Source organism: Chlamydomonas reinhardtii, chromosome 2 (assembly GCF_000002595.2).
Source record: "Chlamydomonas reinhardtii strain CC-503 cw92 mt+ chromosome 2, whole genome shotgun sequence".
Lineage (NCBI taxonomy): Eukaryota > Viridiplantae > Chlorophyta > Chlorophyceae > Chlamydomonadales > Chlamydomonadaceae > Chlamydomonas > Chlamydomonas reinhardtii.
Genome location: NC_057005.1, coordinates 6,461,821 through 6,477,319, shown reverse-complemented (window position 1 = coordinate 6,477,319; position 15,499 = coordinate 6,461,821). Strand labels below are relative to the sequence as shown.

The 15,499-nt window shown below is 70.0% G+C and overlaps 1 protein-coding gene across 1 annotated transcript; it reads left to right on the top strand.

The window, feature by feature from the left end:
* Positions 1 to 212: 212 nt before the first annotated feature.
* On the top strand, positions 213 to 15,475 carry CHLRE_02g116100v5 (uncharacterized protein). Its single transcript, XM_043059970.1, has 20 exons — positions 213 to 714; positions 958 to 1,001; positions 1,531 to 1,579; positions 1,789 to 1,899; positions 2,239 to 2,386; positions 2,630 to 2,829; positions 2,986 to 3,384; positions 3,633 to 3,810; positions 3,982 to 4,657; positions 4,755 to 4,953; positions 5,458 to 6,019; positions 6,203 to 6,483; positions 6,796 to 8,088; positions 8,361 to 8,525; positions 8,733 to 9,047; positions 9,211 to 10,701; positions 10,845 to 11,036; positions 11,172 to 13,253; positions 13,397 to 13,636; positions 13,829 to 15,475. Exons 1-20 carry the CDS (start codon positions 427 to 429, stop codon positions 13,997 to 13,999), a joined length of 9,084 nt encoding a protein of 3,027 aa, XP_042927604.1. The 5' UTR covers positions 213 to 426; the 3' UTR covers positions 14,000 to 15,475.
* The last annotated feature ends 24 nt before the right edge of the window (positions 15,476 to 15,499 follow it).

Below are 15,499 nucleotides of genomic sequence, written 5' to 3'. Positions count from 1 at the left end.
CCCAGCTCAGGCCTCATCACCCGCGCTGGACTGCCTAAAATTTTATTCATGCACAATACCTATTGATTGACCTGTTTTGCGCGGGGTAGGGCATCAGACCGCTGCATCACCCTGTCCGGTTCGTCTGCCCTTCAAGCGGGCACTTTCCCCTGGCGCATAACTCCTACCTTAACTTTCCTTGACATATGACTACCTTCGGTATTAATCCTGACTACCTGCGCTGAGAAACCTACTGCGACTGCAAAATTAAGAGATACAAGGTTTTTGTCGTGCCACCTGCTTCCTCGACAATACAGCAGCATTATTTATCCGCATAATAGGTGATTTGGTCACCAGCTTGACTTTGGGTTTGCGGTTGCAATTGAGGCGCAAGTTGGACAGTGTCCGTTCAGAAATGCGTCGCTGTTTATGACATACTCGGGGCAAATGAGCAGCAGCCGCGCGTGGCAGCGCTGCCTGGCAGCGTTGCTGCTCTTGCTCACGGCGGTGGCGTCCTCACACTCGGAGGCAATCAGCCCTCTGGAGCACGTTCTGCCTTTCTACACGCCGAAGATTACGCACGCTGGAAGAGGCGTGGGCTACTCGCGCTGGGCAGACGCGACCAGCTCAACCAGGCGCAAGCTTGGCGTGAATGCCGAGTATAGTTATTGCCTCACCTCCCCGACGAAAAGGTGTTATCCGTGCGAGAATGGATACGATGACGACCCATGCGCGGTGAGAAGCAGCGATGCCTGGCATGTGACATGGGCCATCCACCTTAAGCAACGTCTGACGCACGCCTCAGTGGGAAGCGACGGGTATTGGTGAAAGGGGCACTTTGCTGGGGAGACGGGAAGCCCGGCTGGGGGTCGGAGGCACGGGCCATGGGTTGACCCTCGGCATGTCCACGAATATGGAGCCGTCGTGTCACGCGCTGTGGCGCCCACTCACCCGCGCCCGGACTGTCTTGCTGCGCAGACTGATGACCTGTACGGCCAGGATGACACAAAGTGCAGCATGCCGTAAGTCTGGGCCGGTGGCTGGCACGGGGCCGGCGGCAGGCCCGTGGCAGACACGACAAAGCAGCTGGCGGGCGTTCCGGGGGTGGCGGGGGGTGGGCGGGCGCAACCACGTCAGCGAGCAGCGCCGCCGAGAGTGACCTGGGCGTGCAGGACCCAAGAGCTTCAACAGACGGGGAGTCGGCCACGGGCGTAGTCACACAGCGGCTCCGACGCCGTGCCTACTGGGGCGGCATTGGAGAGCAAATCGCCAGCACAGCCCACACAGCTCAGTGGGCATTGGGCTTGGTAGTGCGGCCCCCGCCGATAGCAAGAGTGCCGAGGGGGGGAGCACACCGGGCAGCGTGTGCCCGCACGCACGCCCGACAGTCCGGAGCAAACGGGCCACCAGCAGCACAGCAGCGGGTCGCCGGGGTTGGCGTCGGCACGGCGGGGCCGGAACGGCACAGTGGGGCAGTGCTTCAGGGCATTTTCCTGTAGCTTCACCACTGGCTGCTAGCTGAGCCGCCCCCGGGTATCACGTCACTTGCAGGTACTACTACTACGGCAATGTGGACGATGAGAGCATCTGCGGCGATGAGGTGCGGCTGGGCCTCCGTGCTGTGGGGTGGCAGAGGGCGCAACGCAACGGGAGCACTGCCACATGCTGGCCCCTGGGCTCTCCTCGACGCGGCCGGCCCACGCACGTGAAAAGGAAATTATGAGGGGAATGGGGCTCAAAATCTGCATGCGAATGCCCAACCGTGTGTGTGTGTGTGTGTGTGTGTGTGTGTGTGTGTGACACGCGCAGGTGCGGCCCATGAACGTGGGCGCGCTGGAGCTGAAGGCGCTGGTGCCCTCGCTGCTGCCGGGCGGCGGCACCACCCTGTACTCGCTGGGGCAGATGTATGCCTTCATGCAGGTGTGTGTGTGTGTGTGTGTGTGTGTGTGGATGTGGTTGTGGGTGTGGATGTGTGTGTGTGTGTGTGTGTGTGTGTGTAGATGTGTGTGTGTGTGTGGATGTGGGTGTGGGTGTGGGTGTGGGTGTGGGTGTGGGTGGGTGGGGGGTCCAGTCTTGACCAGTTAGCGCGGCAGAGGGGCAGTTGACGTTGGGTGGTAGCGTGGCGGCATGTGGGTGGGCCTATGGGAGCCTCCTGCCTGCTGCCCCAGGCGTTGCCGGCGGCCTGCCATATGCAGTGCTGTTGCCCTCCCCCCTGTCACCTTCCTTGCCTCCCCCGGCCGCCCTCCCACCCGTGCGCAGGTCAATGGCAACCTGACGGTGACCCTGCGCCTGGACTGCCCCTGGCTGGCGGTGGTGGACGCGGGCCGGGCCGGGGCCGCCATACAGCTGAGCGTGGCCCACCCAAACGGCACCGTGTGGAACAAGTGGATCAACCTGACGGACACGGGTGCGCACGGTGCAGCGCTGAGGGCGGGGATTAGGACGAGGCTGGGCAGCGCTGAGGGCGGGCCGGGCTGGGTTGGCCTGGGCTGGACTGGGTTTTGACTCGGGCTTTTCGGTTTATGCTTGGGTGCAGAGGCTGTGTGTTGTGGGCCCTGGGTCCTACCTTGCCGGCGCGTCCCATCCGCATGCCGCCGACATGCACGTGCGCCCCCCACACGCATGCCCCTGCTCGTGCTCGCACCCACAGGCAGCAGCTTCGTGAGCTGCGCCTCCTTCACGGTGCCCGCCAAGCGCCCCAACCCCGCCCTGCCCGGCGACAACGGCTGCGACCCGCTCACCTACACCGTGTCGGCTCGCTTCCTGGCCGAGACCCACCAGGCAGACCCCGCGGTGGGCACCGAGCCAGCCACCTGCAGCGTGAACGATGAGGCCACAGCCAACACACGGGTGAGCGGCTGGGCGCACGGCCGAGCGGCGGGCGCATGTGTGCGCGCCTAGTGTAAACGGAACAAAACCCGACGAGGGCGTTTGTGAGCGTGTCACTTACATAAACTCATTACTCATCCCCTCCTTCCACCCTCCTGCCCCACTCCACTCCTGCAGCTGTACTACTCCATGGACTACACGCCCATCCAGTTCCGGCCGCCCAGCCCCCCGCCCTCGCCGCCGCCCTCGCCGGGCCCGCCGCCCTCCCCGCCGCGGCCCTTCATCCCCGACTCCCCGCCGGACGCGCCGCCGCCCAACCCGCAGCCGCCCAGCCCCGAGCCACCCATGCCCCCCGTCATTCCGCCCAGCCCCCCGCCGGGCCCCATGGTGTTTTCTCAGGGCAACGGGGCGGGCTGCGCCCACTCGGACCCCGGTAACTACACGACCGTTTCGGGCACCGCAGCGTCGGGCCCGGCCGTGACGTGCCGCGATCAGGCGGCGTGCCTGGACGTGTTTTACACGGACGACTGCAGCTACAACATCCCCGTGAACGGAGTGCTGTACACCTATTGCCAGGTGCGGTGGCGGCGATGGTGGGGACTTGTGGAGGTGGGGTGGAGATGGAGATGGGCGGAGTTGGGGGAGAGGCGTGGTGGGAGCTTGGGAGGGGCTTGGAGGTGGGAGGTGCAGTGGAGTTGTTGTGAGGAAGCTGTGAGGGGCAGCGGCATGGGAGCCAAGGCACTCCCACGACAGCAACACCTCCTCAGATACGCGCTTGCTGGCACTGACCATGCGCCACATCCCGTCCACACATGCACACACAGGTGTGCCTGCTGTGGCAGGACGCAGCCACCAACGGCCGCGGCTGCCCCAAGGCTGGCACCGGCACGCTGTCCCACGTGTGCGCCGGTGACGAGTTCTCCGCCGTCCTGAGCGGCAGCGGCGCAACCCCCGTGGTCGGCGCCACAGCCAAGCGCAACACCTGGTACCAGGGCCGCGCACGTGAGTGCGCGTGTTGCAGGCCACTTATCGGCTAACGCCCGGCCTGGATTACTGGTGCAGTTCGAGTCCACGTATACTGCCCATGCTGTGCGTTTGATCTGCACACCCTCGTGCCTCGCTGCCCTTGTCATCAACATGCACCCTCCCACACCCTCGCCACCCCGCACACAGAGCGCTACTGCACCTGGGCTCGCTGGACCGACTCCCAGTCCACCGTGCCCGTCTCCTTCACAGTCAAGGACGGCTCCGGCGCCTGCCTGCCCGCCGCCGACTCCCCGCCGCTGTCGGTGGTGCTCAACGGCATCCCCGCCACCTGCCAGAACCCGCGCACCGTGGGCGGTGTGCTGGCCGGCTGCGGCACCGGCGACCAGCCCAACGAGTGCCTGTGGACACTGCAAGTGTCCAAGCCGGGTGCGCCCGGATACAAGTGCCCCTTCCGGCCGCCGTCGCCGCAGCCGCCCAGCCCGGCGCCGCCTAGCCCAAGGCCGCCTAGCCCAGCGCCGCCGGCGTCCCCGTCGCCACCTCCGTCGCCTCCTGCTCCACCTGGGCCACCCAGCCCGCCGCCGTCGCCGCCCTCGCCGCCGGCACCGTCGCCGCCGCCAAGCCCGGTGCCTCCCAGCCCCGCGCCACCGAGCCCTGAGCCGCCTTCCCCTGAGCCGCCAATGCTCCCGCTGCCTCCGTCGCCGCTGCCTCCCAGCCCGGCGCCTCCCTCGCCCGTGCCCCCAAGCCCGGCTCCGCCGATGCCGCCAGCACCGCCGTACCCGCCGAGCCCGCAGCCGCCGTCGCCGCCGCCCTCGCCGCAGCCGCCGAGCCCGCCGCCGCAGCCGCCGTCGCCGGCACCTCCCTAGTAAGTGGGCTATGTTTCACGTGTGCGTCTCGCTCTGTGCAAAGTTTTTCTTCATCATTACCATTCTAATCACAAAAACATTCCATCCCGTTCACAGCCCGCCGAGCCCGGCGCCGCCGCTGCCTCCAAGCCCCCCGCCGCTGCCGCCCAGCCCGCCGCCCTCGCCTCCGGAGCCGCCGTCTCCCTCGCCACCGCCCTCGCCCGAGCCGCCCAGCCCATCGCCGCCTCGGCCTCCTTCGCCCGAGCCGCCCAGCCCATCACCGCCTCGGCCTCCTTCGCCTCAGCCGCCCAGCCCGGCGCCGCCTCGGCCACCCAGCCCGCCACCCAAACCTCCCAGCCCGGCGCCGCCGCAGCCCCCCATCCCTCCCAGCCCGCGGCCGCCCAGCCCCCCGCCCAGCCCCCGCCCGCCCAGCCCGGCCCCACCGTCTCCGCCCAGCCCTCCCAAGCCGCCCAGCCCCGCGCCGCCCTCACCCAAACCGCCTCTGCCGCCGAGCCCTCCTCGGCGGCCCCGGCGCCCCAACCCGCCTCCTTCGCCACCGCGGAAGACCGTGCCTGACCCCCCCAGCCCGCCGCCTGCTCCCCCGCGGCCCCCGTCACCCCCTCCCCAGCCGCCGTCTCCTCCTCCCCGCGCGCCGTACATGCCCCGCCGCCCGTGGCCTCCGCCACGGCCGCCGCGGCCGCCACCGCGGCCTCCCCGGGCGGCCGACGCACCATCGACTCCCCCTCCCCCTCCACCGCCGCCTCCGCCTCCGCCGAACTTCCCTCCTAACGCCCCGCCGCGCCCGCCTTCACCGCCGCAGCCCCCCAGCCCCAAGCCGCCGCAGCCCCCCGCTCCTCCGTCTCCTCCCTCGCCGCCGCCCGCGCCAGCGCCGCCCTCACCCGAGCCCGCTCCCCCCAGCCCCGTGTCACCTCCGCTGCCGCCTCTGGCTCCGCCCTCCCCTCCTTCCCCGCCCCAGCCGCCCTCACCGGCGCCCTCGCCACCGGCGCCCCCCAGCCCCGAGCCGCCCTCGCCGCCCTCCCCGCCCTCCCCTCCCGCTCCTCCCGCGCCTTCGCCCCCGCCTCCCTCCCCCCGGCCGCCGAGCCCTCCGCGCCGGCCGCCCCGGCCTCCGTCGCCGCCGCCCTCGCCCGCGCCGCCCTCCCCCGCGCCGCCGGCCCCGCCCTCGCCGCCTCCGGGCCCGGGCTGCCTGCAGGTGTCGGCGCGCTCCGGCAAGTTGTACGGCACCAGCGACTTCCTGGATTTCGGCAGCATCACTGTGCGGCCGCACAACGCCACTGCCATCAGCCTGGACCTACAGCTAGCGACGGTGGCGCCCCTGCCCGGCTTCGGCGTTCCCGCCTTCTCGCCATCGCCGTCAAGCATCGGTGCGCAGCGCTGCCCGCTTAGCGCGTTGCTCAGGGCTCTACCACGATTGGAGTTACACTAATATGCTTGGATTTGCATAATCACCTGTCTTATTGCGATACTGAGAGCAGCGTCCCCAAGAGTTGTTCACGATCCACGTTATCCTTATCGCTGCTTTGCTTCCCGTCCTCGTTGTCGCGCAGGCGTGGAGCTTCGCAGCTTCTTCACCTCCTCTTCCTGCCCCAACGCCCCCTTCCTGGGCAACACCGCCGCGCACCGCCACCGCCACCGCCAGCTGCTGCAGGCCGCCGGCACGGCCTCCTCTGCGGGCACGCGCACGGAGCGGCCCTGCACCAGTGCTGCCGGCGGCGGTGTGGGTGAGGTGCTCCTTGACGTGGCCCCGCTGCTGGGCTGCACCGTGGACACGCCGCCCACCACCCTGACGCTGCAGCTGTGGTTGGCACTGGACAGCGTGGCTGCGGACGTGAGTGCCTGCGTGTGACCCCGTGTGTCGAGAATGAGAATCACAAACAAGCGGGGAAGGGATGTGTTCATATTTGGCTAGGGAAGAGGAAGAAGTGCTAGTACTTGGACTCTCGTGCGCGTGGTTGTGGATCCTGCCGCCTCCTGTCCGCACGCTGCGGCGCTGATACCATGCCCTTTATCATGAACACCCTCCCTCCCCAAACTACCGTAGTCATGAATGTAAATCCCCCCATCATCGCCTTCGCCTAACCTAGTATGCACGGAATCCCTCCCTCCCGCCGCCCCCCTCCCGCCGCCTGCCTCCCGCCAGTCCTGTGCGGCGGGCCCGCAGGCGCCGGCGACCACGCTGTGGGCTGGCACGCCCTTCAGCCAGGTCCTCCCCGCCCCCGACAACGGCAACACGGCGTGCGCCTACATGAACGTCACACTGGCCTGCGGCTTCACATACGAGTGCCACAACGTGCCGTTCCCGCCGCCCCCCTCGCCACCCGCACCCCCCCTGCCGCCCAGCCCGGCGCCGCCTAGCCCCGTGCCGCCCAGCCCGGCGCCGCCCAGCCCACGGCCGCCACACCCGCCTCCGCGCCCACCCAGCCCGGCACCGAACCCTCCTGTTCCTCCCAGCCCACCGCCACGGCCTCCCTCTCCTCCGCCCTCTCCTCCGCTGCTGCCGCCGTCTCCTCCCTCGCCCCCGGTCCCGCCCAGCCCACCCAGCCCGACACCGCCTAGCCCCTCGCCGCCTCTACCGCCCAGCCCGGCACCCTCGCCTCCTTCGCCGCCGCTGCCGCCTTCACCGCCGCCGTCGCCGCCGCAGCCTCCCTCTCCGTCGCCCCCTCCGAGCCCTGAGCCTCCCTCGCCGCCGTCACCGCCGCAGCCTCCTGTTGGCGGCGGCAGTGGCAGCGGCAGCGCGTCACCCCCACCAGGTAGCAGCGGCAGTGGCAGCGCGCCGCCGGCCCCTCCCAGCCCTCCGCCTCCTCCTCCAAGCCCTCCGCCTCCCCCCACGCCCCCCAGCCCGCCGCCGGAGCCTCCTTCTCCGCCTTCGCCGCCCCCGGCACCGCCGTCCCCTCCCCAGCCGCCCTCGCCACCGCCCTCCACCACCGGCGGCTCCGGCAGCCCTGGATCCGAGCCCGGCAGCAGCGGATCCACGCCCGGCGCTGGGCCCTCTGGATCCAGCCCCGGCTCCGGCCCCGGATCCAGCCCGGGCAGCTCCGGATCCGGATCCGACGTGCCTCCTTCGCCCGCACCCGCCGGCGAGTTCGTGCTGCCCCCCTCCCCCGCGCCGCCCGCGCCCGCCAACTCCACGCCCGTGCTGTCGGCGCTGGTCCTCCTCAACACCACCCTCGCGCCCGGAGACCCCTTGCCAGTCGTCCCCGGCGCCGTGGTTTCGTTGGACTACAACTACCTAACCGCCACCGCCCGGTTCCAGGGAGATTCGCCGTACGCGTCGTGTGATCCCGCCGTACAGGGCGCGCTGGTGACGGTGCTGGCGGGCAGTCTCAACTTCCCCGCCGCCAACGTGTCCACTGCGTGTGCGCCCGACAGCGGCGGCGCCGCGCACCACCGACTCAGCCGGCGGCAGCTGCTGGGACGTGACCTCATGGAAACGGTGAGTCGACGCCCGCGGCATGTGCGGATAGACTGTATCTTTTTCCGTGGACATCGCTTTCCAGTCCTGGCTTGCCTTTCCTGTGTACGGTAGCAGCCGCCCTGTACCGGCGCTGGGCTGTGCGGGTGCGGCCCTGTGCCGCGTACCTTGCTGCTGTGTAGACCTCCTGCCCTGACAACCGCGCCCCCTGCTGTCTGTCACCTGCCTCACTCTCCTCACCCTCCTGCCCCCTGCCTCACCCGCCTCACCCACCTCGCCTGCCTGCCCACCAGACCTGCCTGCCCACCGTCAAGTCCGACATCACCTTCAAGGTGAACCCCTCCGTGCCCATGGACGGCTTCAAGGCGGCCGTTTACGGAGCACTTGGCAACGGCGGCATCGCCGGCGTGTGCCCCCTGGGCCTGCTGGCAGGCAGCTGGGCGGTCACCGGCGCGGCGGTGAGAGGGAGGGCCTCGGGAGCTGGGGCTTTGAAGGTGCATCCGGCGGTTGTTTTTTTTTACGGTTTTATTGGGGTCCCGGGCTGGCTGCTTGCTGGTGGTTGTGTTTGGGCAGGTTTGTCAGGCTGCCCCCCGACTAGTCGCCCTTCAGCCACCTGAAACACACCCGACCTGACACGCACGGCACACACCCTCTCCCTCGCGCAGCTTCGCGCCTTCATGCTGCCCGGCGGCTCCGTGCCCAACTGCGCCGCCTTCGCCAACGTGCTCACGACAGCGCTGGCGGCCTCTGGCGGCACTGCCGCCGGCGGCGCCACCGTCAGTGGCTGCGCCGTGGCCCAGATGGCGCCCGGCGACGCGGCGGCGATGCTGGGTGCCGGTGCCACCACGAGCTCCACCGCCGCGGCTGGCAGCAGCAGCAGCAGCGGCGGCGGTGTGCCCATCGTGCCTATTGTGGCTGCAGTGGTGGGCGCGGCCGTACTGGCGGCTGCCGCGCTTGCGCTCTACATGTACAAGAAGAAGGTGTGCGAAGTGCTTGATGGCTACCGTACTGTGTTTCTGTGTGCAGTGCAGCCGGGTCGCTGCCGTGATCCCTGATGTCTTTTGCTTTGCGTTATTGGTGCTGCTCAGCAGCCTTTCTGCCATACTTTTCCCGTCTTTTACGTTTTGTTTCGTCTCCTCGCAGACCGGCTTCAACGTTTCTGCCCAGGCCGAGCCCGGCAAGGCCGACGCAGCCGGCGGCCCCGCGGCCCGCGCCGGCGCCCCCCCGGGCGGCCCCGAGGGTGAGCCCGCAGGGCCCGACGGCGGCGCCGGCGGCCCCGGTGGCGCCGGCGGCGCAGCCGGAGGCGAAGGCGCCGGTGCCGTGAACTGGGCCACGCCCGCCGCAGGCGCGGCTGCCGGCGGCGCAGCCGCCGTGGGCGGCGGCGCCCTTTTGCGCAAGCTCTTTCGCAACCTGTCCACTGCCGCTGCGGTCACGTTCGGTCGCGACGCCAGCGTCGCGGCGGCGGCCGCTGCAGCCCTCGCCGCCGCCGGCGCGGCGGGCGCGGCGGGTGCGGCGACGCCCGCCGGCGGCCCTCTGTCCGGTCAGGCCAACGCGGCTCGCGCCATGAAGGGCCCCAACGCCGTGCCAGGCGAGTGGGAGGACAACATCATCTCCGAGGTGCCCGACATTGAGACGCTGGAGGCTGACGGCGCCGGCGGCGCCGGCGGTTTCGGAGCAAGTGCTGGCGGCGCCGGCGGCGTGGGTATAGGGTTGGGCGCCGCCGCCGCCGGCGCAGCGGCAGTTGGCGCGGGCGCCGCTGCGGCGCACCGCACCGGCCAGGGCATGAGCGGAAGCGATGCCACGGCCGGCGCCGGCGCCGGCGCCGGTGCTGGCCTTGGTGTGGAGGGCTCTGGCGTTGGCGACGCCAACGCCGCCGGCCTGCCCGTAGGGGCCGCGGCTGCGGGCGCGCCGCCGGACCTGCTCGGCGACGGCGGCGCAGCCGCCGCCGCTGCTGCTGCCGCGGCAGCGGCCGCCGCCGGCGCTGGCGCTGCTGGCGCGCACAAGGCTGTGCTGCCTCCCATCCGCGCCCCCATGAACAAGCTGCCGCAGCTCGACCCCTCCCTGGCTGGCCACGCGCCCGCGTTTGGCGCCGGCTCCGCTGCCGACAAGCTGGTCCTGCCCACACACGCCGGCTACGCCGGAAGCGCCGCGGACATGGCGGCGGCTGCCGCCGCCGCCGCCGCGCTCGGCCTCAAGGGGGCGCTGCCGGCCATTGCGGCTCGCAAGTCGGCTTTGGCCCCGCTGCAGCGTCCCAGCGTCGGTGCCATCCCCGAGGTGGGCACCAGCCCCGGTGCCGGCGGCGCCGGCGCGGGTGCAGTCGTCGGTGGAGCCGGCGGCGAGGGCGCCGGTGCCTTCGGCGCCAGCGCTGGCGCGGCGGCGGCCGCCGCCGCCGCGGCTGCTGCCGCCGCCGACCCGTTCGCCAAGCCGGTGCTTCCGGGTCTGCGCAACGGCTCCACCGCTGGTGGCGCAGCGGCCGCTGGCGCTGGCGGGGCCACGGCCGGCGTGGCCTCGGCGGCGGCGTTGATGCCCGGCACGCTGCCGACGGCGTCGTTGGACCACGCGGCTGCCCGGGCTCTGGAGGAGCAGCTGCGTGCCGGCAAGATTGGAGGCGGCGGCATGGAGGCTCTGGCCGAGGTTAGTAAAGAGGCGCGCAGCTGGAGGCTGGGCGTTGGGCTGGGGCCGGAGACTTGCCTTGCTGTAGGGAGCAATCAAGCAAGTGCGGGTCACTATCATGCGCTGTTGGGGTGCTGAGTTGCTTTCATGCCGTGTGTTCACAGGAGGCGAGCGCCGGCGACGTGCGTTCCAGCAACATCAACCTGTTCGTTCGCAACCCCGACGCCGCGGCCGCCATGGCGGCAGCTGGCGCAGCTGGTGCCGCCGCCGGCGGCGCCGCCGGCGGTGCGGGCGCCGGCGGGCCCTTGCTTGGCAGTGGCTACGCCGCGGCGTCCATGCGCCTGCCCACCCTGCCGGTAAGGCGTGGAAGTGGTGTTCACTGGTATACCGTAGTGGAATGTGCTGTAAACACACATGCAGCCTACATACTGTCGCGCGTTGGGCCGTATAGCTGACATGCAGTAATGCGGTCCGCGTGATGTACTATGCAGGACGCGGGCTCGTCCTTCACCGAGGCCGCGGGTGCGGCCATGGCTGCCGGCGCTGTCGGTGCCGCAGGCGCCGCAGGCGCTGCCGCCGGTGCGGGCGGCGGCCGCGGCGCCATGTCCCGTTTCTTTGGTGGCGGCGGCAGCAGCGGCGCTGATGTGCAGGCCCTCAAGCCCGGAGAGACCGGCAAGAGCATGCGCTTTGGTGGCGGCGCAGGTGAAGGCGGCGCCGCCGGCGGTGCTGGAGGCGCCGCAGCTGACGCCGCAGCCGGCAGCGCTGCCGCCGGCGGCGCGGCCGGTGCTGCCGGTGGCGGTGCTGCTGCCGCTGGTGGTGGCGGCTTCCTCTCACGCATGTTCGGCGGCCTATTTGGCGGCAACAAATCCGCAGCCGCCGCCGCCGGAGGCGCTGCAGGAGCCGCCGCTGCTGGCGCCGCCGCGGGCGCCGCTGCCGGGGGTGCCGGCGGCGCCGCCGCCGGCGGAACCGGCGCGGCCGCAGGCGCTGCGGGCGCGGCTGTCCAGTGGGCATCGCCTGCTGGCAGCCCCGCTCTCAAGGCCGGCGCGGGTGTCGGCGGTTCGGCTATGGCCCGCACGGGCGGCGCCGCGGGCGCCGGCGGTGCCAGTGCTGGTGAGACTCTACCAGAGATGGATGAGGAGGCAGCGTTCGGCGCCTCCGCAGGCGCGCTGCACGCAGCCCTGGGCGCGGCGGCCGGCGCCGGTGCTGCTGGCGCTGCCGCGGGCTTCGGCCTCGGCATGAGCCCTGGCGCCCGCCGCGGCACCAGCAGCAACGGCATGGCTATGGGAGGCGCGGCGTCGTCGCCGGCGGGCCGCATGTCCGCCAACGGTGCCGGCAGCGCAGGCCCCGTCCCGCGCACCTCCACCAGCGGCATTGAGGCGGCGGCTGCCGCGGTCGCCGCCGCTGCCGCCAAGCTTTTCTCTGCCGGCGGCAGCGGCGCTGGCGGCGGCAGCGGCAGCGGCCGCGGCTCGCCGAGCAGCAACGTCGTCCGCCGCGGCAGCGGCAGCGGCCTGCCGTCCATCTTCATGCACAACAACGCCGTGTATGCAGAGCCACGCGAGGCCGCCTCCACCGCCGCGTTCGGCGTCGGCGCCGGCGGCGCCGCCGGCGGCTTCTCGACCAACAGCGACCCCGACATCCGTGGCGGCGGCGCCGCCGGCGGTGGCGAGTTCGCATCGACGCTGGGCGCCGCTGCCGGCGCGGGCGCGGGCGGAACCGCCGCACCGCGCATGTCACAGAGCGGCCCACAGCGCTTCGGCCGCACCAGCGTGGACATGGATCCAGAGCTCGGCGTCGGCGCTGGCGGCGCCGCCGGAGCGGCCGCCGGCGCGGGCGCCGGCGGCAACCGCACCGTGCGCTTCAACAAGCCTGGCGGCGGCCTCAGCGGCGACTTCGATCCCGAGATGGGCGCCGTCGGCGGCGCGGCAGCCGCCGCTGGCGCGGCGGCGGGCGGCAACCGCACGGTCCGCTTCAACCGCCCTGGCGGCGCCACCGACGGAAGCTTTGACCCTGAGAGCGGTGCGGCCGCTGGCGGCGCGGCAGCGACTGATGCGGCCGCAGGCGGCAACCGGACCGTGCGCTTCAACCGCCCCGGTGGCGCGACCGACGGAAGCTTCGACCCCGACGCCGCCGCTGCTGGCGGCGCTGCCGCAGGCGCCGCCGCCGCGGCGGGTGGCAACCGTACGGTTCGCTTTAACCGCCCCAATGCCGGCGGCCACGGCGACCTGGACGAGGACGAGGCTGCGGCCGCGGCCGCGGCGATGGCGTTGGGTGGTGCAGCCGCCAGCGGCAACCGCACCGTCCGCTTCAACCGGCCCAACGCCGGCGGCCACGGTGGCGATTTTGACGCGCCGCCGGCGGACCTGCCCGCGGACGCCGCCGCCACGGCGGCGGTGCGTAACGGCATGCCCGCGAACCTCCGCGATTTCCAGCGGCCCGGCGGCGGCGCCTCCGACGGCGCCTTTGATGCTGAGGCTGCGGCGGCTGCCGCCGCCGCCGCCGCAGCTGCTGGCGGCGCTGCCGCCGCCACTGGACGCGCCGCACGTGAGGTCAAGTTCGCGCCCGGCCTTGGTAACGTGAGTCGCCCTTGCAAATGTTATGTCATGCCAAACGCTTTTGCTCGCGTTCCTGACCTGCCTTTGCTTTGCCGGAACCAGCTGCCTCCAACAAGCGCACTTACCGTACCTCCGCTCCGCTCCACCCTCCCGCCTGCGCACAGCTTCCCGAGGACGAGGTTGCTGACGGGGAGGACGGCGGCCGCGGGGCCGGCGACGGCGATGCCGGCGGCCGCGGCGGCAACGCCGGCACGGGCCACCGCACCACCCGCCAGTTTCGCTTTGCCGACATGCGCGCCGGGCGCTCCATCGCCCGCGACGTGGACATGGAGGAGCTGGACGAGGGCGTGCCGGGCAACGGCGCGCGGGCGGAGGAGCCGCCGCCGGAGAACGCAACTGAGGAGGTGAGGCGTGGGCTGTGCGGGGGCACACGGGGATTGGAAGGTTGAGAAGAAGGATGGGATGGAAGGCGGCCGCACATCGCGCCGTGCGGTGGTGTAGCGAGGGACGTGCGTGTGGCTTGCTTTGATGACCGCGCCCCGCGCTGACGTGTTCGCTTGCCCCCTGGCTGCCTGTTTGCCTGTGCGCCCGTGCAGGAGCGCCGCGCCTACGAGATGCGCCGCGCCCGCATGGGCACCTACGGCGACGGCAAGATCGGACCCGTGGACAACATCCAGCTGCAGCGCGAGATGCGGCGCAAGGCCATGCTGGAGCAGATGAAGAACAACGCCTGGTCCAGCTTCAACCCGCGCACCGCCGAGAAGTGAGGCGTGGCGTGAGCGCCACGGGGCCTTGTGCTCATGCGCTGTGCTGCGCGCTGCGCGCTGCACAGGCGAGGTGGAGGGCTGGGCGCGGCACGGGGATGCGTGCGGAGGCTACCAGGGGCTGGTGCTGGGTAGCACAGCAGCTCAGGCCGAAGCCCGGGCAGGAGCTCGTGGCGAATGGCAGTTGCAGATCGAGTTGTGAGTAACAACAGCCGAGACTCCGAACTCCGTTTACGTCCGGAAATGTACAGAAGCATGTGTGATTACGTCGCCTGACTTCCTGACTTGTTCTTGGGAGGCAATATGAAGGCACACATTAGGGACTCCATGCATGGTGTGTCGCGCGATTGGTGAATGTTGCGCTGGCCGCTGACTGCTCGGACTAAAAGCACGCTCCGTAAAGGCGCGTGTGATGTTTCACACCTCAGGCCGCAATGCCTGTGAGTTTACACACAGCTTATTTTCTCATCACGAGTTGAATGGATTTGGCACGGCTAAATGTTGAGCGTGTCCCGTGCGCCAGTCGTATGTTCAGACCTGGCGCTTTGGCCAGCTTTGGCGTCCATTGTTTGCTTTTAAGTGTGAAAATCTCAATCGAAACCCACCCCCGCAGGTGGGTTGTAGCATGCGTGTGGCTGACTGGGTCGATTGGCGGACTGCCACTGCTCCCTTCACCATGTTGACAAACTGCATGTCAACAAAGCATCCTCACTCACATACCCCGCATCGCCTGCCCGGCAAGTGAGCTCGGCGGATGTGACTTGATCGCGTGCTTACATTTTGTGGTACACGACACGCCTTCCTCTCCTTCGCGTATGAACGGGGTGGTGATGCATGGAGAATGGCAGGGCATGGTCGCCGTGTTCCGCACGACGCAGGAGTTGTGCGCCCTTAATGTCCCAGCACGTTGTGCGACGGTAGACAAATTCTTTGACGCAATTACATAGTCCAAATTAATTCTTGACACGGGGGAGAGGCATGGGCAGGGATGTTGATGGTGTGCAGCAGCGTGCGACTGCGGGCTTCACTGCATCTGACGTTGACAGCGCGACCGTTGTGCCATCACGTTGCGTCGCGTGCTGTTTGTGTGTGAGTGGCTCTCTGGACCGCGCTGGAAAGCGCTGGTGCGGGCAGGACTGTACTGCAGCGGGGTCATGTGCTTTGTCACGCTACGGCATGGGCATGTTTTGTGTGTTACGTTTGGTCACATAAGTTGTACGATTCAACAAGTACATAGCCCGAATTGCAAAGCTCGTGAATGGCCGCTGCGACTTCACAAGTATTCCATGCTTGCTTATTGGCTGGGTGAGCCAAATGAAGTGCATCTACCGCCGGAATGCGGGGCACACATTCGAGGTCAAGCGTGCTTTGTCGGTCGGTTCCGTGCTCGCGTGCTCCTGTCTGAACAAGAGGGGTATGTACATACACCGCGCACGGAAGATACCATGGTTGCTTTCGCCTCTGTAATGCGAGGATGTCCCTGGATGCTGCTTCAATTGGCCT